We start from the raw sequence: 24777 nt of genomic DNA on the forward strand, positions 1-24777 counted from the left end.
TTGGTGGACAGTCTATCACCAGAGATTGAGACAGAGAGGTCAAGGAAGGGAAGGGAAGTGTCAGAGATGGACCACGTGAAAATGATGGAGGGGTGGAGATTGGAAGCAAAATTAATAAATTTTTCCAAGTCCTGACGAGAGCATGAAGCAGCACCAAAGTAATCATCGATGTACCGGAGAAAGAGTTGTGGAAGGGGGCCGGAGTAGGACTGCAACAAGGAATGTTCCACATACCCCATAAAGAGACAGGCATAGCTGGGGCCCATGCGGGTACCCATAGCCACACCTTTTATTTGGAGGAAGTGAGAGGAGTTGAAGGAGAAATTGTTCAGCGTGAGAACAAGTTCAGCCAGACGGAGGAGAGTAGTGGTGGATGGGGATTGTTCGGGCCTCTGTTCGAGGAAGAAGCTAAGGGCCCTCAGACCATCCTGGTGGGGGATGGAGGTGTAGAGGGATTGGACGTCCATGGTGAAGAGGAAGCGGTAGGGGCCAGGGAACTGGAAATTGTTGATGTGACGTAAGGTGTCAGAGGAATCACGGATGTAGGTGGGAAGGGACTGGACAAGGGGAGAGAGAAGGGAGTCAAGTCCCAACACCCTGTTGAGTTAGGTTGCCAATTTAGATATTCAGAGAAGTTTTTGGTCAGTGGAAACACGACTAGAAATGTTCCGTAGATTCACAGTGGAAGGAAAAGTCCATTGCCTCAGTCTGGTATATGTGGAGACTGAATCATTGAAAAGATTTAATATCTTTAATGTTTGCAGTACATGAGCGTGTAATACAACAATTTAAATTAAAATAACTGGATCCTAGGATTTGAAAAAGGTTTTTACTGCTAAATTAAAACATTTTTACAAATGAATACAGAAAACAACTACAAAATTGCTAGCCAGAGAATAACTGTGGCTATAACGTGTACATCAACCCTAAATTATCATCTCCAATTTAGCCACTCTGTAACCTTATATTAACCATCTCCTCCATAATGAACTGAGTATTTCATCCCCAATACTCTTAGCGGTCTGCACTAGCTCTCAATCAACGGCAGGGCTAGGTTTCTTACCTCCACACACACTTATCAGCCTGCAGTCTATGAACCTTAACATCAGGAACAAAAGTCTCATTATAATATAGAGATAAAAGCAAAGAACTGTGGATGCTGGAAATCCAAAACAAAAACAAAAATACCTGGAAAAACTCAGCAGGTCTGGCAGCATCTGCGGAGAAGAGCACAGTTGACATTTCGAGTCCTCATGACCCTTCAACAGAACTAAGTAAAAATAGAAAAGGGGTGAAATATAAGCTGGTTTAAGGTGGGGGGGGGGGTGATGTTTGGGACAAGAAGAGCTAGGTGGAGGGCCAGAGATAGGTGGAGATAACCAAAAGATGTCATAGACAAAAGGACAAAGAGGTGTTGAAGGTGGTGATATTATCTAAAGGAATGTGCTAATTAAGGGTAGAAAGCAGGACAAGCAAGGTACAGATAGCCCTAGTGGGGGTAGAATGGGGTGAAGGAATACTAAAAAGGCTAAAAGGTAGAGATAAAACAATGGATGGATATACATTTAAAAATAATGGAAATAGGTGGGAAAAGAAAAATCTATATAAATGATTGGAAAAAACAAAAAGGAGGGGGAAAAACGGAAAGGGGATCGGGATGGAGGAGAGAGTTCATGATCTAAAATTGTTGAACTCCGGACTGAATATTGAATACTCTCCACTGATGCTGCCAGACCTGCTGAGTTTTTCCAGGTACTTTTGTTTTTGTTTTTGTCTCATTATAATATATCCAGCACAAACCAACACTTTGGTTTGGTTTTATTCTAGAGAGAAAAAAAAATTCTGATGTTAGCACAGCACAAGAATAAATGGTGTCATTAGTGATGACACCAATGTTGTGTAAGGGTTTCTTGGCCAGTCTGCTCAGCTCCTCCACAACCCCCCCCCCCCCCCCCCCCCAATCCCAAGCCCCCAGTTGCCTTTCGGATGAGACATAAACCGAGGCATAGTCTGCTGTCAGGTAACGTAAAAGATCCCATGGCACCACTTGAAAGAGGGGCAAAGGAGTTCTCACCAGGCTCCTGGCCAATATTTATCCCTCAACCAATATCACTTAAAAAGCAGTTTGGTCATTTTCAAATTGCTGTTTGTGCACAAATTGGCTGCCACATTTCCTACAATGGCTACACTTCTATAGCAGTTCAGTGCTTTGGGACATCCTGAAGTCATAGAAAATGCTAAGTTAATGCAAGTTCATTCTTTCTTTCCAACCACAAATGTGGTTAACATCATGATATGATACATCCGCTACCCGTTCCTTATTCTACATAACTGAAGCTTCTAATCCAAGCTCTTGACACATCTGACCTTCCTGTGACACGTTACTGATTAAATCATATCACAAACTAGACCATTATTGAGTAGCTTTGATTCTTATTGATGTCTGCACTAATTTTGCTTATAATAATAGTTCCATATTTGGTGGGGTGTATGAGTGCCGCTGCTACAGTTCCAAATTATATCTCCATGATTGAAGGAGTTAAAAAGAAAGCAGGAAGCTAAAATTACCAGTGATGTTCAAATGTTCCAATTTTCGAGAGTTGTCACGGGGGAATCGTAGATCAAAACGTAAAGACCATTTTTAGCTTCCGTGAATTAAAACAATATAATTCTGAGCACTGTAAACTCACAGGAAATAAGGCACAAAACATGCAGGATCTCCCAAGATGGAAGAAATGTTTTATATTTAAATTATTAAAAGATATTTTATATTTTAATCAATTTATTTTCTCATTGACAGTAAGCATAACTGAACTTTGTATCCAGGAACCTGGTGATCAAAATTTGAATCCTTGGAATACTATGCTATTCCCAAGCAGTGATCAGGCTCCTGATGCATTGCACACAGTATCTCGTCCTGCAACGCTGCTTCCTGAATTGACAATTTTACACTATCGGAGGCTCACGTCCAAAAGAAATGATAGGACCTGAGGACATGGAGTGAAAAGTATGCTGAAGGAATTCGAGCACAGTTGGTTAGGGATAAAGTTCTTTAAAAAAAAAGCAGAGTATAGAGAAAGGTAAAACTGGTATTTTAAGTTTCTCTTAATTTACCTAAAGTTATTAATGTTTAATTCCTGTTTCACCTGGGTGGTTTAATTACTGTAAAATTAATGTCTGAATTGTATAGTTTCTTTTTAACACAAAAGCTAAAACACTGCAGACACTAGAAATCTGAAATAAAAACAGAAAAGGCTGGAAATACTCAGCAGGTCAGACAGCATCTGTGGAGAGAAAGTGTTACCGCTGTGATGACCCAGAGGAGTCCTAAATTCAATTATGTATCAGTTAAACTCTACAGCACAACAATTTAACTTAGAGCTCACTGTCTATAGGAAAATACTCCAGCCTATGCACGAATATTACACTTCAAATCAGCACTAAAATATTGTAAGACCTTTAAATTGCAATTACCTGTACACAAACACCCCAGATAAATCACTTCAATGCCAATGGCCCTGTGCTACCACTTTCAGTCAATCCTCTCAGACAGTCAGCAATAATCTTTTCTTTTTCCTCTGATATCACTTCTGAAAATTTAGTCAACAGAAACTATTTTATATCATGCCTGCGAGATTATTTTTAAATAATTATTTTTCACTTGGGAGTGATTTCTGTGACATTATGAGGCCTTGGGTAACCAGAAGTGTCATGTGTATTTTTTTTATAGCACACGCGTGTGTGATTATGCACCAGATAAACAACTTTCAAGCAGTGTATTATCAAAGCATAAAAGCATCCTATTTCATTGCGTCTGCATAAACTATGCTCAGTATCAGTTATTCTCTGATTGTGTTTATATTGACTAGGTTCTGGTTCAAATAATCCACTCTTTCGAAGGTTCTTTACAGTTCATCAGCAGACTGAGGCAAGTCATCTGACTGACTCTCGTCAACGTACGTAACAATAACTTTTTGTTCACTGCGGGCCACTTGTGTGATACCTTCAGATGCAATGATCCTGGCTTTTGTCAGGACTTTTGAAGAAGCAGCATATTGCATTAGTTCTGGATCAGAAGCTTGTAGATCTTCCTCTTCAACTGCATCAGTAACACCCACTTCATTGACACCACTGCTCCCAGATTCCCATTCTTCATACCAACCCATATGACCCACAAGTCTTCTTCCATCTGTTCCTTCAGCAATTTCCTGCTGCTGAGTTATGAGTGTCATACCTTCCCCACTGTCACCTCCAGTGGTGCGTATCGACATCATTCTGTTTATGTCCATGTGAAAGGTTTCTGATGGATCAACAGGGTCTGAGGTTCTATGAAGGAACTCTTCTCCATCCATTTCACCTGTTGCCTTTTGGAACCAAGTACTTTGTTTGGACAGGTCACCTTCCATTTCACTTGACTTGGTCATTTCATGGATAGCTGGACCACCTGTGAGATCTTGAGAACTTGTATACTCAGTGTCTTCCACACTTCTTGCACTGGTTTCTGACAGAGACATGAGTTGTTCATTAATACCGCTGACCCTTGCATTGATTCCTTCTTCATCATGCAAAGTGTCAACTGTTTTAAGGCCTTTCCCACCTAATAATTCCTGTATTTTCTCTTGAGTATTGAGAAATTTTAGTCCCGAGCCTATTTCATCTTTGTTTTCTTCATCTCCAATGTATTCGCCCATCAAATAAAAGTCTTCTGGGTCAAGGCTTTGTGACACATTCACCTCTGCCTCTATAGTGACAACACCACGATGAGAAGATTGTTGTACATTTTTAATATTAATTGATACATTGTCTGATCCCTCTTGGGCATCTCTGGTGAGTACTGAAAGCTCATCCCTCAGACTTTCTGGTACCGCCCCTTGCAGCTGCTGTAAAGCTCCTTTTAGTTTAAGTTTAGGATCCTCTGTTTCTTCGTTCAGTAGTTCTACGATGGACGCTTGAACACCTTGAGGGACTTTAATCGATTCTTCTATTATGCACGGTGCAGAGAGTTCTTTAGACAAGGAATCTTGCAGAGTGAATTTGGTCTGTTTAACAGTTTCTGTGTCTTCATCGCCTTGAAGGCAATGTAACTTTGTTTCTGTTTCGTGAAGTGTTTCACGTGCTTTTTCATTGGAAGGTGAAAAGCTAGATGAGCTTTCTGTGAATTTCTGCAATAGCGGTTCTGTATTTGATAGCATCGTTTTCCTAAAGTCCGCAGCAGTCATTGTGACGTTTAAGACTTCTTCGTATGTGCCGTCCTTTCCTTCGTAATCACTCTCCTCTGCTCCCAAAGACAATGGAATCATGTCTGCAGGCATAGAGAAATCATCAGTTTCACCAGATTGCTCTGAGGTTTGCTCACCCATCTCAACACTTACTGATACTTTCCCTGGAGCTTGTCTTCCCTTTTTGTGTAGGCTGAGCGGTCCATCTATGAGATTCTCTGACCTTGACTCTGTTAAATGCTCCAAAGCCCCTTTCAGTTGAAGCTCTGAACTTTTGGCATCCATATTCAACATTTCTTCCAGAGTGGACTCATCTGCTACATCAACAGTTTCTTCTCTTCTTGACTGAATGATAATTTCTCTTTTGATTGTGCCATCATCCAGCATTTCTTCCTCCTCAATTTGATAAGTGATTACAGGTTCTGGTGAAGCCTTCATTTTTTCCAAATCAGTAGGTTTTATGACAGTTTTAATGATGTCTCCAATTCTAATGTCATTTGTCAAGATCTTCTCTTCTTTAGAGATAACAGTTCCTTGATTATCATTTGACTCCTCTGTATTAGTTTTTGTCAATATCTCTTCCACAGCACCCATTGTAGGTACCTCTTTGTTCTTTTCTATAATATTATCAGAATGGAAATATTTTGTTAATTCTGTACTTGCCTCACAGATGTATCTGTCAGGGGTGATGGGTGGCCCCACATTACTGAGGTCTACTTTGACTTCCAAATCTTTTGGAGCACTTCTGACTGTGATCACATCCTTTGAAGGCTCTCTCTCATACTCTTCCTCATCAGTTGGTTCAGTAGACCGCCTGTTAAAATCATAATCTTGCACCTCACTAGAAGATTGTGGTGATTCATTTGGACTCCGAGATTTAAAGTTATATGAAACATCCCTTTTATCATCACTGTCAGACTCCTTGACTACTATTCTGGATTTATGTGTGGCCACCTCTGCAACATATTCTGCTCCAGGTACTATCACTTTACTCTTCCTGTCAATCTTTTCTGGAAATCCTTGTTGTGGAACTGCAGCATCCTTCATTGTACTGTGTAGGGCAGAAGCTGTTGGTATAAACCTGGCAGCATCCCCGTGGGCATTTATTGACTTTGCTGAAGAAGCTACATTTTGAGTTGACAAAGATGACGTGTCATCGGTATAAAGCAGATCTTCATCTGATAAAGAACTATTAATAGTCTTTCTTGCAGGTACTGTGGATGGAACAGGTTCTGGTGTTGTTCCTTTTTTGATCATCACGGTATCTCTCCTGAAACTTGAAGGAATATTTATGCTGGTTGGCTTCCATTTCTTTCTATCTAGAGTGTCATGAGCCGGCCGTACCACGACACTGTATGAATGTGATCTTGTATCTGTGCCTGTTGAAAAACATACGTAATTTAGTACAAGAGCCTGTTTCTATGTTCAATGATGTAGCAAAAGCATTACTGACTTCAGTGTTGAAATAGAAACAGGAGTTGGGGAGGTGGTGATGTAGTGGTATTGACACTGGACTAGTAACCCAGGGTAATGCTCTGGGGACCTGGGTTTGAATCCCACCATGTTAGATGGTGGAATTTGTATTCAATAAAAATCTGGAATTAAAAGTGTGATGATGACCATGAAACCAATTGTAAAAACCCACCTAGTTCACTAATGCCCTTTAGGGAAGGAAATCTGCACCCAAAATGTGACTCCAGATCCACAGCAACTCTTAAATGCCCTCGAGCCACTCAGTTGTATCAGACTGCTACAGAAAATTGGACTCCCTCCCTAACAGCACTCTGAGTGTACCTACACCACTTGGGCTGCAGTTCATGAAGGTAGCTCACCACCTAGGGAATTAGGGATGGGTAATAGATTCTGGCCTAGCCAGTGATGCCCAAATCCCATAAATGAATTTTAAAAATGAGATCATGGCTGATCTGCAACCTAACCCCATATACCCACCTTTGTTCCATATTCCTTAACATCTTTGGTTAACAACAATCTATCAATCTCAGTTTTAAAATTAACAACTGATCTAGTATTAATTGCGGAAGGGTTTCAACCTTCTTGCACCCTTTGCTTGTAGAAATGTTTCCTTGCTCCTGAAAGACCTGGTCCTAATTTTTAGAATATGTCCCTTAACTCTCGACTCCCCAACCAGAATTTGTTTCTCTCCATTTGCCCTATCTATTGCTCTAAATAGCTTGAAGACTTTGATCAAATAACCCCTTAGCCATCTAACATCTAGAAAATACAATCCTAGTTTGTGTAATCTTTCTTTGTAATTTAACCCTCAGATTTCAAGTAACAGTCCAGTAAATCTACACTGCACTCTGGTGTAGTGGTAACATCACTGGACTAATAGTCCAGAGGCCTGGGTGAATGTTCTGGAGGCATGGATTCAAATCCCACTGTGGCAGCTGGTAGAATTTAAATTCTGTCAATAAATCTGGAATATAAAGCTAGTCTCAGTAATGGTGACCACAAAACCATCATCTGTTCTTGTAAAAACTCATCTGGTTCACTAATGCCCTTTAGGGAGGGAAATCTGCCATCCTTACCCCGGTCTGGTCTACATGTGACTCCAGACCCACAGCAGTGTGGTTGATTCTTGACTGAGTATGCCACTCAGTTCAAGGGCAATTAAGGATGAGCAACAAATGTTGGTCTTGCCAGTGACATCCAAATCCCATGAAAGAATAAAGGAAAACGCTTCCCTCTGAGGTCAATATATCCTTCCTAAGGTGTGGTGCCAGACCTGCTCACAGTACTCCAGGTTCAGATCTGTTCTAACCTTTGCCATGGACTACATTAGGGGACTGAATCACTGACCAATGACGCACCAAGCTAAACAGATCAGAAAATCTTGGGTTTAATTCCAAGGCTGTGTTGTTAGAAACACAAAAGAACATAAACTGAGCTCGCTGATCTGAGCCAAGGCAATAGTTTGGTCACTAAAAATATCATCAAGAAAGGAGAGAATCAGTATACCTGGTGGATAAACATAACATTTTTAAAATCTCCTTTTCTTAGAAAGGCACTGACTCACGTTGGGGGACAGTCATCCTCTGACACCTATCTCCATGACCATTCTTCTTTTGTGATTTGACACAGTGAGTGTCAGCATCACAACTGAGCCTAACCCTAGCCTCACCCAGTACCCTGTACTCTCCAATCCTAATCAGCAACAGTGGACTTTTCTTGAGTAAAAGCAGAAAATGAGGGAATTACTCAGCACGTCAGGCAACACCTGTGGAAAGAGAAACATAGTGCAGCTCAGGTCGCCGACCCTTCAGCAGAATCTTTCTCCAAACTAGTCCAAAGCTGTTGAGCCAATCATACATCCCCTACTGCAACTAACTCAGCATAGACTAGGGTGCAAAACAGAAACCCGTTCACCAATGCTACTTAAACTCCAGACTTAAACTCAGCCAACTGTCGTTCCAGCCAATAATTCCAGAAAGTAGGACCTGTAGTCAGGAAAAATTGCAGATCAGATGCAAATCTATCCATATGAGTAATCTGAAGAATACTTTTCAGAAATTTGCACATGATGTTTAGCTAAACAATAGAGAGTCTGAGCAATCCAAACAAATAAATCCTTTTTAGAAAATAGTTTTACCTTGTCTGGGTTTTCGCAGATGCTGCTCTATCCCCTGATGTTTGGTGTGTTCTCCTAATAAGGCTCTGGAAGACAAGGAATCTCGTGGTGAAGGCAACTTGTATTACACATTTGTCTACACATTTATTCCAGACAGGATAATCACAAGGTATCTAAGCATGATGTGATTATTAGGCAAGGTTGAGGACACATGCATCTCAGCTAAGGTGCACATAGGGTTTGATGTTATCAACAGCCCAGTTTTCATCTTGAGTCTGTGCTGAAATAGCTCACCTCAGCCTGAACGGCAGAAGGGGTATAACAGTTAAGCTCAGTACCTCTAGTTTAGGAAGGGGTAGGGGGTGGAGAATATGCTCTTTTGTCAAAAGTTGGTCATGTGCTAGACTACACAATGAGTGTTTGAGTGTTCAACACCGCTGAGCCTGATGTTCTCACTCGATGTTGTAAGTGTGATATTTCTAACGCGTAGTGTTCAGGACCAGGAAGCGTGTTTGCTTGTTTTTTTCACCTCTTTCCACATAAGGTCACCTAGTTCAGCAGAGACTAGGGAACATGGGATCTTCTGGTTCAAATGACTCAGTATCGCACTATACAGTTCACTGATTCACCAAACTTCATATGCTAACTTAACATAATATACAAATTACCAGCAAGAATGGTGGATTCTTGAGGCTATATTTGCATGTTACATTATTCCTTTCAAAGAAAAAGTGACTAATTCCATCTTTCACCACCACCTTTAACCCCACGTACAGGAATGTTATTTTCTTGTGCAACCTGTCTTCGGTCAGGATATTAACATTGTTGGCTGAGTTAAGGAATATCAGGTTACTCAAAGATTACTGGAACTTTTATTTTAAAGTGAGTGATCCGGTTGATGAGAAGCGGCTGAATTGATACTTTGAAGGCAGATAAAATGTCAAAAGCTAAAAAAAAGAGCACTGAACACAAACTGCATTTTCTAAAACAATGCTGGAGTGTTTTTAATGCAGGGAGTCAGAGTGGAACAGTTTGCTAAGAGCTGGCACAGCTCAATGTAACAGTTGACCCATTTGCTGGAGTGGAATATGAAATCACCAGAAACTAGTTCCAAGAAAAACACTTGATGCAGCATTTCACAGTGTAATGTAGCAGTGGGAACAACAACATTTTGACATTGTCATTTATATTGGATTTGTTTTTTGGCCATTTCCCTTTCATTTTCTCCCCTGGTCCTGGAAGCATTACATTGAAATTAACAGTACAGAAATGGGCCATTCAGCCCAATTGGTCAATGCTAGTGTCTATGCTCCATTGACTATATTAACAGAGTATGGTTTGATCTTCCATTTGTTAGAGTTTACATAGAACTTACAGCACAGGAACAAGCCACTCGGTTCAACTGATATATGCTGCTGTATAAGATCCACAAGTGCTTCACCAACTCTGCCTCTTCATCTAACCCCATCAACAAATCCTTCTATTCCTTTCTCCCTCATGTGTTTAACTAGTTTTTTCTTAAATGCACCTAGGCTATACTCACCACTCTCTGGGTAAAAAAGTTCCACCTGCTTTGTTTGTTGGATTTATTAGTGGTAAGGGAGATGGGGCGTGTGGGCTTTAGCAGTAGGCCCAATACATTAATGATTATTCAACATCAAGGGTATCATGACTGAAATTAATGTGTTCTCTCCAAAATTCACACAAACTTAATTCCCAGAAGGGGTCACTGGATAGTGATCAGGAACCCCAGATGATTTAATACCCCCCCAACCCAGGTACACTGAGGGCAACTGTGGAGTTCCATTTGAGATAATCTCATTTAGCAAAGAAAGGCTTCAGAACAAGGGTCTTAGTGAGAGCGTGGACTGAGTTTAAATAAGGAAATCATTCAATTGGCAGAACTGTTTTTCAAATATATGAAGTTAGTTCAGGATTTATTTTAGTGGAGTTGGAGTTGTGTTACATTTTTCTACATATCAAGGTAATAGATCAGTACCGGAGATCAAAAGAACATTTCTATCTTTCATATCGGATGTCAGGGCCAGGAGTAGGCCCGATATAAAGCTCTCTCTCTCTCTCTCTCTATTTGCCCTAGTAACGTGACAGGCTCAACTCAATAAAGCACCTCTTGATGCAGCCATGTGATCGATATATTCCATTCCACGCATGACTCTCTATCACATCTCTAAGTGAGATTCATTTAACTTTCTTTTAATTCATTCACGGGATGTGAGCATCACTGGCTAAGCCAGCATTTATTGCCCTCAAGAACTGAGTGACTTGCTAGATCATTTCAGAAGACATTCAAGAGTCAACCACATTGCTGTGGGTCTGGAATCACATGTAGGCCAGAACAGATTTCCTTCTCTAAAGGGCATTAGTGAACCAGATGGGTTTAATGATCGTCATTAGATGGTCAACTGAAGTGACAATTGAATTAAAATTCAACCATCTGCCATGGTGGGATTTGAACCCAGGTCCCCAGCGCATTACCCTGGGTCTCTGGATTACTAGTCCAGTGACAATACCACTATGCCACTATGTTCTGTTTTGTGACCTCATACCCAGTAAGATTGAAACTTCTCATGCTGAAGAGACATTGTTCCTGTTAGTCTGGACTGAATTCCAACCCAAGTCCCTGGAGGGAAAGCCGGATTTGCAAGCCTCCATTCCAAGCAATCTGTTAATGTGACAATTGTTGACAGTGCTATTCTAGTAATTCCATGAGGAGATTACTCATATTTTAAAAAATATATATACTTCAGTTTCCACTCTTCCTCCAATTTTCTGAAATAACTTTTTTCAGGCATCTTAACTTTCCCCTCAGATAGTCAGGTGCAGGGGTGTCTCCACATGGGCTGTCTTTGTGGGACTTTGTGGATGCATACTATAGAGCATCAGAGGCCAAGGATAAATCCATGTAGCCATTCACTTCCAATCAGGCTGTTGAGACTGACTGATATTTGTGCCTGGTTTAAGATTTATCCACCAATAAGGCAACGTTATATAAAATATAGAAAGACAAGTATTTGTACGTCTTTGTGGTTTACTGGTTTCTAATGTCACTGATTGTAAAGAGATGATGGTAGTCTTTTAGTTTGCTTTTAAGGTCTCCTTCCAATCCATCAATCTCCTTTATTTCTATGATGGTCTAATGAACATTGAATACATTTGATTCTGGGCCAGTCTGACAAGTATCTGACTTAACTCTCCATAAATCCCAAATCAATCCAAGACTTGAATAATTGTCTCCTAATAAGAAACTCTTCCTGTACCTCCCTTCCACGCCTGAATAGGAATAAAAGAAAAAGGTTATAATCTGATAAGTGACATTTATTATGTCTGGTATCTCACTTTTCTTTGTTCCACTGCAACCTTTCTTGTCCTTATTTCATGGATACTGCAATTACTATTCCTCAGAACTGTTCTGTTCTCTGCTTGATATGTCCTTCCTCACTTCTAAGCTGTGTTGAAATCAAAACTCACTATCTTCTATCAGACCATCTTGCACTATCTTCTACTGTAATTTGTTCCCCCTCAAAACTGTGGAATTTCTTGCCTCCTTGGTTTTTGACCTTGCAATCATTCATGTCATTCAAATTCTAACTTCTTTGAATTTTGTGCAGATCAGAATTGAAGTTATGCCCATTTCTGTTAACCAGGATTCAACCCTGCTGTCAAACAGTTTAAGATCTAAACATTACCTGTAGGTAGAAAGCTCAAGACTGAGTCCCATCTTCACCTGCATCAGCTGTTGTTGCTCGTTGAGATTAAATGTAATCGCTGACATGAGATGTTGCTTTTCATCCTCCAGTAAATCAATCGCCCTCTGTACACCACAACCAAGACACAGTTAGTCTGATAGACCTGCAGCTACTGCAGTTCTTAATCCACTGTCTAATCCAACACCAAGGGCTTGTATTTTAGACCCCGCTGGAGTCCGGAGGGCTCAAAATAGCACACTGGCCTGTATGTCGGTTCCCCAGCTCCATTGCCCTTCCAGGACATTTTTCCAGACGAATGTGGTTGTGGGGGGGGGGTTGCAGTGTGGGGAGGAATTATGGGGGGGGGCGTGGGGCGGGAGAGGGGGGAGTGGGGTGGGCAGGGCTATCTGTCTACAAGCGGCAGGTACCAATTAGGCTCATTAAGGGCCGCTTAAGGCCAAGCGAAGGAGGATGATTGGGTTTTCCAATCAGTCTCCAGGTTCCATTAGGCTGTGAGGACCAATTTAACTGCCAAGAGGTGGCCTTCCAGTGCCAGACCTGGAGGCTAGCACTCCAGGCAGGCCTCAACAACCCCCCCACCCCTGCTCATTTCGCAACAATAAGCTAAGTTGGCTTTCAACAGCCATATTTATCTCATGATTTCATCAGTAAACCCTCAGTCAAAGATTCTGACACAGCAAACTGACCGTGGCACATAATTCTTCCCAAGTAGATGAAGGATCACACTATCAGAAGAGGCCTGGATGGAATTTGTACCCAGTTGTTATAGAGATTATAAAATAGTGTTCAAACACGGTGTGCCATCTCAATGTCAGTGTGGGGGATGTTCTTCAAACAAACTGGGTCGGATTCAAACCCAAGTGCCCGGAAATAGATATCTGTTATGTCTGGATGTCTTTCTCTGAGCTTAAAACTGATGTTTTTGCACCAATTTTGCCTTTTATCTTTTACCAGCTAGGGCTTCTCTCCCATTCCCTGTGAAACGCTGAGTGTGACAGATCAGATCAGTCCCAGTTCCGCTCCCCAGACTGCGCTGAGCTGCTTGATTTCAGCTGGAGCAGCAGTTGCAATTGGCCTCAGTGCCCGTGGAATAGCAGGGAGTAACATAAATCAGCCAGGACCCCTAGCCCCGATCTCTTGTTAACATGAGGGAGCTCTAGGAAGCACAGATGTCAGGTAAGTACAGAATTGGTTTGGCTGTGAGCCCCTTCCCCTCTTTTGCCCTCCCCACACCTCAGCCACACTCACCAACCTGCCAACACCCACTGTCTATGAGGACTGGGTCACTCAAACAGGCTGGAAGAGAGCTGCCAGTGTTCAGGGAGTTGTACCCAACGAGAGTCAGCACTTTCAGGGGAGAAGGCAAAAAAATGGAAAATCCTCATCCAGTTTCTATTCCCCCGATGGCCCCCATAGAGATGGACTTGGCTGCTGAGTACGCACCAAGCTGCAAGTATCAGGCACACTGGCATTAAACTTGCGTTTCCTAGGCAAGAGTCCAACACTTCAGATCCTGAAAGTTTTATACAAACAGCTTTCACCCTTTCCATCACTAAGTGCTTCTCTAAATATTCCCTGAACTCAGTATTCAGATGCTGAGAAGTGTTGTTGCTCTGCAATCTCCCCCCTCCCCATGTGCATGTTAAGCAAGTGTACACAAACGGGGCTTGATTCCTGGTCCATTCTGAGTTAAATGATCAGAACCCGGCTATTTGTGAAGCTTTGTGCCACGTAGAGAATAGCTGCTTTGTTTCCCCAGATAACAACAATGAGTTTGCTTGCTATCTTGACTCCATTCTCTCTCCCCTTGTCCAGTCCCTTCCCACCTACATCCATGATTCCTCTGATACCCTACATCATATTAACAATTTCCAGTTCCCTGGCCCCAACCGCCTCATCTTCACCTTGGACTTCCAATCCCTCTACACCTCCATCCCCCACTGGGATGGTCTGATGGCTCTCCGCTTCTTCCTCGAATAGAGGCCCGAACAATCCCCATCCACCACTACTCTCCTCCGTCTGGCTGAACTTGTTCTCACACTGAACAATTTCTCCTTAAACTCCTGTCACTTCTTCCAAATAAAAGGTGTGGCTATGGGTACCCACATGGGCCCCAACTATGCCTGTCTCTTTATGGGGTATGTGGAACATTCCTTGTTCCAGTCCTACACCAGCCGCCTCCCACAACCCTTTCTCCGGTACATTGATGATTACTTCAGTGCTGCTTCATGCTCTCGTCTGGACCTGGAAAAATTTATTAATTTTGCTTCCAATTTCCACCCCTCCATCATTTTCACATGGTCCATCCCTGACACTTCCCTTCCCTTCCTTGACCTCTCTGTCTCAATTTCTGGTGATAGACTGTCCACCAATATCCATTACAAGCCCACCGACTCCCACAGCTACCTCGACTACAGCTCCTCACACCCTGCTTCCTGTAAGGACTCCATCCCATTCTCTCAGTTACTTCGCCTCCGTCGCATCTGTTCCGATGATGCCACTTGCAAAAACAGTTCCTCTGACATGTCCTCCTTCTTCCTTAACCGAGGTTTTCCACCCACAGTGGTTGACAGGGCCCTCAACCGTGTCCAACCCATCTCCCACGCATCCACCCTCACACCTTCTTCTCCTTCCCAGAAACATGATAGGGTCCCCCTTGTCTTCACTTATCACCCCACCAGCCTCCGCATTCAAAGGATCATCCTCTGCCATTTCCGCCAACTCCAGCATGATGCCACCACCAACACATCATCCCTTCACCCCCCCCCCCCCCCACCCCCCCCTCCCCACTTCACCCCCCCGGTGGCATTCTGCAGGGATTGTTCCCTCCATGACACCCTGGTCCGCTCCTCCATCACCCCCTACACCTCAACCCCCTCCCACAGCACCTTCCCATGCAACCACAGAAGGTGCAACACCTGCCCCTTTATTTCCCCTCTCCTCACCGTCCAAGGGCCCAAACACTCCTTTCAAGTGAAGCAGCATTTCACTTGCACTTCCCTCAACTTAGTCTTCTGCATTCGCTGCTCCCAATGCGGTCTCCTCTACATTAGGGAGATCAAACGCAGACTGGGTGACCGCTTTGCGGAACACCTTCGGTCTGTCCGCAAGCATTGCCCAGACCTCCCTGTCGCTTGCCATTTCAACACTCCACCCTGCTCTCATGCCCACATGTCCGTCCTTGGCCTGCTGCATTGTTCTAGTGAAGCTCAACGCAAACTGGAGGAACAGCACCTCATCTTCCGACTAGGCACTTTACAGCCTTCCGGACTGAATATAGAGTTCAACAATTTTAGATCATGAACTCTCTTCTCCATCCCCACCCACTTTCCGATTTCCCCCCCTCCTTTTTGTTATTTCCAATAATTTATATAGATTTTTCTTTTCCCACCTATTTCCATTATTTTTAAGTGTATTTCCATCCATTGTTTTATCTCTACTTTTTTTCCTATTTCGATCCCTTCCCCCCCACCCCCACTAGGGCTATCTGTACCTTGCTTGTCCTGCTTTCTACCCTTAATTAGCACATTCCTTTAGACAATATCCCCACCTTCAACACCTCTTTGTCCTTTAGTCTGTGACATCTTTTGGTTATCTCCACCTATCACTGGCTCTCTATCCAGCTCTACCTGTCCCCCCCCCCCTCACCCCCATCCTTAAACCAGCTTATATTTCACCTCTCTTCTATTTTTACTTAGTTTTGTTGAAGGGTCATTCGGACTCGAAACGTTAACTGTGTTCCTGGCAGATGCTGCTAGACCTGCTGAGTTTTTCCAGGTATTTTTGTTTTTGTTATGAGTTTGCAGTTACTGAGAGAGGTGATAAAGCTGCATAAATGCAAGTTCTTCAATTTCAGGAAATTCCATGAGCGGCTCTGCTCTATAAATCCACCAGTGAGATGTCACACAAGGAATGTATTTTGTGTCTGTGGAATTTGAGTATTTACAGAACAAATTCCTTCACTTCACAGAAACGTGATAGAGGTGTTCACAGTTATGAAAGGTTTGGATAGGGTAGATAAGGAGAAACTGTTTCCAGTGGCTGGAGGGTTGGTAACCAGAGAATGCAGATTTAAGATAATTGGCAAAAGAACCAGAGGGGTGGTGAGGAGAATTCTATTTCCACAGCGAGTTGTTATGACCTGGACTGCACTGTCTGAAAAGGTGGTGGTAGCGGATTTACTAGTAACTTCCAAAAGGCAATTAGATAAATACTTGAAAAGGAAACAGTTCAGGGCAATGGGGAAACAGCTGGGCGAGTGGGGCTAATCAGATTGTTCTTCCAAAGAGCCAGCATGGGCATGATGGGGCGAAAGGCCTCCTTCTCTACTGTATGATTCCTTGTTCACTGATGTTCCGTGGTTAAATGCGTTGATAGGTTTGGTATTGAGGAGGGGAAGCTTATTCCTGTGCTGTGCTGAGTTGGATCATCTCAATGGGGCACTAATAAAGGTGTTACAATTGTTCACAGCACCCGTTATGGGTTAAGCAAAGGGTAAAAATGGACAGCCACTCTTCCTACTTCTGATCGCTATCCAGTCATTCCTGTGTTTGTGAATAGTAAATCTGCTACCTCCACCTTTTGAGACAGTGCAGTCCAGGTCATAACAACTCACTGCGGAAATAGAATTCTCCTCAGCTCCTCTCTGGTTCTTTTGCCAATTATCTTAAATCTGCATTCTCTGGTTACCAACCCTCCAGCCACTGGAAACAGTTTCTCCTTATCTACCCTATCCAAACCTTTCATAACTATGAACACCTCTATCACATTTCTGTGAAGTGAAGGAATTTGTTCTGTAAATACTCAAATTCTACAGACACAAAATACATTCCTTGTGTGACATCTCACCGGTAGATTTATAGAGCAGAACCGCTCATGGAGCTTCCTGAAATTGAAAGAACTTGCATTTATGCAGCTTTATCACCTCTCTCAGTAACTGCAAACTCATTGTTGTTATCAGGGGAAACAAAGCGGCTATTCTCTACTTCACAAATAGCCGGGTTCTGATCAGTTAACTCAGAATGGACCAGGAATCAAGCTCTGTTTGTGCACACTTTCTTAACTTCTGTTCAATTCCATGTTGCACATGGGGGATGAGGCTAAGGTTTTACTCAGCTTATCATGGGCTTCCACAGTTGGGTGGGCTGCCAGCAGTCATTGTCTAGGTCCACACATGAAAAGTGACTTGGACTTGATACTGAGAGCTCCAGCTGAAATACTCCCCTCTTTGGTCCAATTCCCCCTGATCAGTTAAACTTAACGGCCCAAACATTGACCTTTAACATTCACCCATAAGTCGCTCAACTCTGTCTTGAAAAATGAGTCTTTGAAATTACTGTTGAAGTTGCTTTTGAAGGTCTGAAAATCCTTCAACTCTCCTTTACGTAATCCAGATTGAATACCTTGGGGAATGTTAATACCTGCACTGAATATCTCAGCCTGGGTGCAGCAATGCTGAAAATTCAAAATATCTACCGAGTTGAAATGGATTGTTCGACAGTAAAATGTATTTAATCACACATTTGTCTTTTCTTACAAACGCTTCTCTCAATAAGGGTATGAATTTTCAAAAGAAATTGCCCCCAGTTTTCTCCCCACTTCTCTTGTTTCTTCTCCTGCATCTCACCTAGAAGCACCTTTCACTTGTGTGACACTTCAGGCTATTTGAGTTTGCAGAGCTTCTCAGCAGAGCCTGATCCAGTTCCTATCTTACGCGCCTCCATTCCCCAGTTGGAGTCCGCAGACTCTAACCAGTAGCAACAATCTGGTTGACTTTCCCACTCCCTTTGCTCAGTCAATTGCCAGGCCTCAACCGCTACCCCAACTGACAGCCGCTAAATCACCACAGCCAATAACAGATTCGATGGCATTATTTTGAAAAATAAGGTGGGAGTTCTCCCCAATGCCTCTGCCAATATATTGAACCAACATTACTAAAGCAGGTTATTTGGTCATTATCACATTCCTGTTTGTGGGACCTTACTGTGCATCACTTGACTGCACTGTTTTCAACATTAAAAAACTGGCTACGTTTGGGAAAAAATAAGTATTTAATTAACTGGTAAGTGCTTTAAGACATCCTTATTGTAAACTTAATAAGCAGGTTTCCACACAAATGGACAGAGATTATGAGTTTAAAAAAAAACTACCCAAGCCCATTCCTTTCACATGTGATTTCAGTATAATGGGCAGTGTTTCCAAATGTACTCACCTGGTATTCCTCCATATCCATATCATGCTTCTGTTGAAATGTTAAAAAGTCTTCTTCCAGTTGGTTCTGGAGATTAAATTGATCTTCAAGTTCCTTCTTCAGTGCCTCTATCTCCCGAATCAAAAGTGCTCTCTCCTCGTTCAATTCTTCACCTCTCTCTTTGTCCAGCTGGACAGCAGTTTCAAGTTCCTCAATTTTGCTCTTGTAGATCGCAAAGTTTTCCTCCCACATTGTTGAAATGGCGAGGGCATGATGTTCGAAATCCTCTCCCGTCACTGGAGCTGCGTGGTACCCCTGAGAAACCAGGAGCTGTGGAGCTCTCCTCAGCTTTTCCCTCATTTCCCTCCTTGCTCGCACATGCCGGTCTTCTAAGGTTTGACATTCTGCCCGTAGCTCGAAGATGTACGCCTCGAGAGACCCGTTGGTGGTTTCAGTCTCTTGAAGGGCCTTCTCATGTTCAGCCAGCTGTTGGCTTATATTTTTAAGAACTGTTTGTTCAGTGGTGTGGTGCTCCTGTAGCTCTTGGATCTCTTGCCACAGGTTGCTTCGTTGCATTTCAGCTTTTGATTTCTCGAACATCAGCTCCTCCAGTTCCCATCTCATTTTATTGATCTCATCCACATAAGCATTCCTTTCTTCCGTCCTCGTCTCACTCCTTAAGTGCTGGATCTCAGCGACAAGACTTTGGTTTACTTGTTCCAGTTGTCGGACCCTGGATAAGTAAGACTCCAAGCGATGGTTGAGCTCTTGAAGCTGAGCTTTTTCATGAAGAATCGAGGATTTGAATGGAAACATTATTCCGGCTTGTATTCCTGCTCCTGCTCCCCAACCTGATTCCCTCACTCAAACTGAATGCACTGTTAAGACTTGTGTGTTGTTTAAGTTCCTTATCTTGCGATTCTCCTGCAGTAAGGAGAGAGACTGTTTGCATCTGTGTGTGTGTCTCTCTTTCTCTCTTCAAGCACTGACAGGTGGTACCAGCTATAAAGGGGGAGGTACAAACTTTTTGAGCCATTGGGAACTCTTTAACTCACTCAGAACTTCAACAACTGGATCAACTGACCCCTGGTGGTCAGAAATGCTTATATTAACAAATCAGTTGAGCATGTTTCTTGAATTGCCAGATTGAAAGCCTTGACATTCGATATTTTTTGGCATGGGCTATGCAACAAAGCTTGAGTCTCAAAATAAAATAATGTTTAAGATTTGAGGAGTAATGTGACCCTTATTCAATAACCCAACTGTATTCTTAATCAAATGCAAAACGACATAGGATCTGCTTTCCAAACATTTAAACCCAGTGAGCATAACAGCCCTGAATCATCCCAAAAAAATAGCCATGCTTTTAAATGCTGGGACTGTCTGCTCCCACTCCTCAGTTTACATCTCATTGGAGAGAATGTTAGGACAGGGTGTGGAGCAGGAAAAGCTAATGTCATTCAGTTCGTAACCCTGGTTCACTGCAACCCCAAGCCAATTTGATCACAAAGCAGCATTGATGGAGAATGTGCAGAAGTTTACATCCCACAGCTTTTGACTGGTGGTGAATTTTAGGAATTTTTGTACCTCAGTCATTTTGTATTTTACGATTGGGCAGTGGCATTCTTTTCCTGCCAATACACCGGGGCTGTGTTCTCCGATTCCTCCTCCTCCGATCCATTTCACAAGGGTAGCATGCTTTAATTTTTTTTTAAATTAGTTAATTGTTCCAACTCCAATCTCATGATGGAATTTTCAATGGGTATCTTTCAACAGCTAATTGCATTTTATTATCCATATAAATATTGCATTCTAATGCAGTTGCAAGGATTTCATTGCTGTGCCCAAACATAATATCAACAGGTAATTTAATTTCCCTGAATCACCAGTGGACAAACAGCAACAGTATGAAAATTGAGTCTAATGTTACTGGGGTTTCTAAAATGTGCTCAGATCCTAATCAGTCTTACACTGCCCCCTTGTGTTCTACTCTTGAATAGTCTTGTGTTAAGTATTTTTCTAAATTTCATAATGGAGAGAAATGACAGGAAGACGAAGAGAGAGTGAGAAAACATTTTGGCAGGCAAACTACTTGTGTTTTGGATTGATAATGCTTATGTAGTTTTAAAAAATGATATTGTGGGTACATAGTGTAAAGTTTAACATTTCCACAACCTTTCATTATTTTGTCACTACTGTTTACTTAAATGTTTTGTTCTACATCAGACTCCTAAGGATTTACCTTAATCCAATTCTCCAAAGTATATTTAGATAAGGTTGTTTACTGTCTAAATTTCAACAGGTTAATATAATAATACATTGCCTGCATCCCTGTGGCACAATAGAAATTGCTGACTAGTCCCTGGTTAGGCTACAGTAATGCCCATTTAACCAGATGCACTAATTTTAATAGAAAACACCTCACACACAATACAGGTAAATCTACTTCACGTATGTATATTTACTGAACAAATATTTACCATTATTCAGCAATCAAGAAAGTCAAGCACTCAATGATTAAAAAGATTCTTTCATACTCTGCATTTTGTCTTACATTACCAACACACAAAAAGGTTAAAGTTCACATGCATTCACTCAGCAAAAATGAGTATTGAGATCACATGCTCAAAGAGGGTCCCTATTACTTAATTTTTATTTTGTTAATCAGAAATGCAATTAGCCTCATCTAGGTTTCTAAATAGCCAAATTTAGCGAACGTATCGGATAACACTGGCCTATATGATCAGATTAATGTCACCTGTTACACGGCATCTCTGGTTGCTTTTATAAGCTGAGAGTCCATTCTTACCTTACGGCACTAATGTTGTGTTTCCTTTATCGTGCTGTCATCCCTGTTGCCTGACTTTGGCATCAACACAAGACAGTAACTGAGAAGGCTTCCGAACCTTCATTACCAACATGTATCATCCCTAGGAAGTGTTTTTCCCCTGAATCACCAGTTACCCAAGAACAGTGGCAACAAACAGGAACAGCTGCCCATATCTTTTTGATTTGGGCATCTCAACATGCATTAAAGAAAGAATTAGTTCACATTTATATAGCGTCTTGCATAACCTCAGGATGTCCCAGACCAATGAAGTACTTTTGAAGTGTAGTCGCTGTTGTAATGTAGGAAACTCAGCAGCCAATTTACGCACAGTAGGATCTCACAACAGCAATGATCAGATCAATGGGGGATAAATATTGGCCAAGGCACTCAGGGAGTCTCTGAGGTGCGACTTGAACCTACAATCACCTAACTTGGAGGTGAGAGTGCTAAGTGTAGTTATGTTTTCTGTGCAGTCCATGAAAATGACTGGCGTGGACACAATGGGCCGAATGGCCTCCTTCTGTGCTGTATACGTCTACGAATCTAAAACATGAAGGGCAGTTTGATCTTACTCTTCACATCCTCCCCAGATCTGGGGAGAGGGGAAATAAAGCCCTGCTCTTGAACATATGAACCAGGCAGGAGTAGGCCACTCAGCCCTTCAAGCAGGTTCATGGGGAGCATAGAACATAGAATGGCCTATTTCTGTGCTGTCAAATTCTGTGTAATTTAAGGGGTAATTCTCGGTGCAAGCACAGAGTTGGATAATTAAAGTGTAGATTTACCTAGCAGCAACTATTTTTATCAATATATTAAGAGGAAGGGAATAGTGAAGGAGAAAGTGAGCCCATTAAAGACTGATGCAGATGAGATATAACATAAAAATGGCAGAATTGTTAAATGAGTACTTTATATCTGTAAAATTCGATATTGGACTGAAATTAGAAAGCCCTTTTCACTTAAAGGGGAGTGAAAATCTATAATTTTGCTCCCTCAAAATGATGTGGCTGCTGGGACAATAGAAACTTGAAGGACTGGGATTGATGAATTTTTCTTAGGTAAGAGTACCAAAAGATATAGAACAAAAGAGGGTAAATGGATTTGGGGTCTTCCACCATAAGAACGTAAAGAAACAGCAGGTGGCCATTCAGCCCCTCAAGCCTGCTCCTTCATTCAATGAGATCATCCTTGATGTCTATTGTAACTCCACCTTAGCTTAGTACCTTTTAATACCCTTGGCTAGCAAAAATCTATCAGTCTCAGATTTTAAATTATTAATTGAACTCACATCTGCTGCTGTTTTTGTGTGAGAGAGTTCCACAGTCCTGCCAATCTTTGCAGGTAGAGGTCCTTTCTAACTTCTCTCCCAAATTGTCTGCCTTTGATTTTATGGTTCTGTTCCCTTGTCCTAGGCTCCCCACTAGCAGAAGACATTTCTCTCCATTTACCCAACAGTTCTGTTCAAAACCCTAAACGTCTCAATCAACTCACCCTTACCAGGGAATATAAGTCTGGTTCATGTAACCTCTATAATTTAATCCTTGGAGTCCTGGTAACATAATCTAATTGAGTGGCACAACAGATTCGAGAGGCTGAACGGTCTCCTGTCCCTATGATTTTGTAATCGGTTGTACCTCATCAGTGCTCAGTGTCACCGAGCAAATAAAATGCTCCTTTTCTGTAGTGCCACTTTGCCATGATGCTGATGGCTCAGACTGGGGTATAATTCTACAAGCACTTGGGACCCATCCAGATATGAGCCTATCAATGGGCAATATAACCATCGCAGATGAGCCTCTTTTGACATTGATAAATGCTCAATTCCAGCACTGGTTAGGGGCGAGAATCCCACCCCATTGACATCACCCTAGGGAGACTGAACCCAATAAGGGCACCTATTGCTGCCTGAGCACAAGGCAGATCCAAAAATGCTTTGTATGGCTAATCTGTTCCAGGGTAGTGGGCTGGGATGTTAGAATTGCCCTCTGCCCTCAGCCTAGGGAGTATCAGCCAAATTTCCTGACCCTAAACACAAATCAGCAACCCCCAGCTGGAAGGTGAGAGTATTACAAGTGGGTGAGAATAGGATGAGGTCTTGGCTGTTCTTCCCCCCTACCGACCCTACACCGCCCTGCCTTCAAATAACCTCCCAATACTCAATGTCAAGCTAGGATGAGATATCAGAGAGATGCAGGCAGCTGTTAGACCATTACCCCATGCTGAGTCAGTACTTCCAGGAGAGGAAGGGAAAGGATTGGAAAGAAAAATTGAAATCGAATAAGCCAGCATCTTGAGCTGTGTCAGTTTAAAGTCAGAATTGCACAAGCCTGGCCTGAAAATATATTCATCGTTTGGGCTGGTTATATTTGGATCTCTGTTTTTACAGATGGTGCTTGACTCATGCAAAATAACTGTTTGATGTGTCAGTTTTATAATAAGCTAAAGAAGCACAGCTGTCCTTATTTGGTATAGACTGTAGTATGTTAACCCTTGTTACTATAGCCCTCTAATAAAAAAGCAGCAGGTTCTGGCATTGCCTGTAGGAATGATTCTGCAGACCCTTTCAAAGGAAGCAGGTGATGTAGCTTCAGTTCTCTGGCTGTGCTCCCTGCACACGCTGGGAAAGCACAATCACTCCTACCATTTCTTATTTTTCATTCATTTATTGGATGTGGGCGTCGCTGGCTGGGCCAGCATTTATTGCCCATCCCTAACTGTCCTTGAGAAGGTGGTGGTGAGCCACCTTCTTGAACTGCTGCAGTCCATGTGGTGTAGGTACACTCACAGTGCTGTTAGGGAGGGAGTTCCAAGATTTTGACCCAGCAACAGTGAAGGAACAGCCGATATATTTCCCAGTCAGGGTGGTGTGTGACTCGGAGGGGAACTTGCAGGTGGTGGTGTTCCCATGTATCTGCTGCCCTTGTCCTTCTAGACGGTAGAGGCTGTGGGGTTAGAAGGTGAAATGCCTTTTCTGTGATGTTACCTTTCCTATTCTTTATCAATATAGAAGCTATGTTGTCATCATATCATCCTTGGGAGAACAATGCGGAGTAAGGAAGTAAATGACCTTGTATTGATACAGCCCCTTTCGTGACCAAAGAGCTTTATGGTTAATGTTGTAATGTAGAAAACAGGAGGCCAATTTGTGCACAGCAAGATCTCACAAATAGCAATTCAATAATGACCAGGTAATTTAGTAATGTCAGGTGAGGGATAAATGT

General features: G+C 42.3%; 1 protein-coding gene across 1 annotated transcript; it reads right to left on the bottom strand.

Annotated features, from left to right (window-relative positions):
- Positions 1-1684: 1684 nt before the first annotated feature.
- synm (synemin, intermediate filament protein) lies at positions 1685-19731 on the bottom strand. Its single transcript, XM_041178523.1, has 4 exons — positions 18748-19731; positions 12516-12640; positions 8830-8894; positions 1685-6598 (listed from the first exon to the last, which is right to left on the bottom strand). Exons 1-4 carry the CDS (start codon positions 19540-19542, stop codon positions 3906-3908), a joined length of 3678 nt encoding a protein of 1225 aa, XP_041034457.1. The 5' UTR covers positions 19543-19731; the 3' UTR covers positions 1685-3905.
- Positions 19732-24777: the final 5046 nt, after the last annotated feature.

The sequence above is a fragment of the Carcharodon carcharias genome, chromosome 32 (assembly GCF_017639515.1).
Source record: "Carcharodon carcharias isolate sCarCar2 chromosome 32, sCarCar2.pri, whole genome shotgun sequence".
NCBI classification, from domain to species: Eukaryota; Metazoa; Chordata; class Chondrichthyes; order Lamniformes; family Lamnidae; genus Carcharodon; species Carcharodon carcharias.

Excerpts from the sequence above, each read along its gene's own strand:
- synm (XM_041178523.1), bottom strand. The coding sequence starts at position 19,542 with ATGTTTCCATTCAAATCCTCGATTCTTCATGAAAAAGCTCAGCTTCAA. Across the intron at positions 12,641-18,747 it reads TGGATATGGAGGAATACCAG|AGGGCGATTGATTTACTGGA; the intron begins GTGAGTACATTT and ends TGTGGTGTACAG. Across the intron at positions 6,599-8,829 it reads TCTGCGAAAACCCAGACAAG|GCACAGATACAAGATCACAT; the intron begins GTAAAACTATTT and ends GTTTTTCAACAG.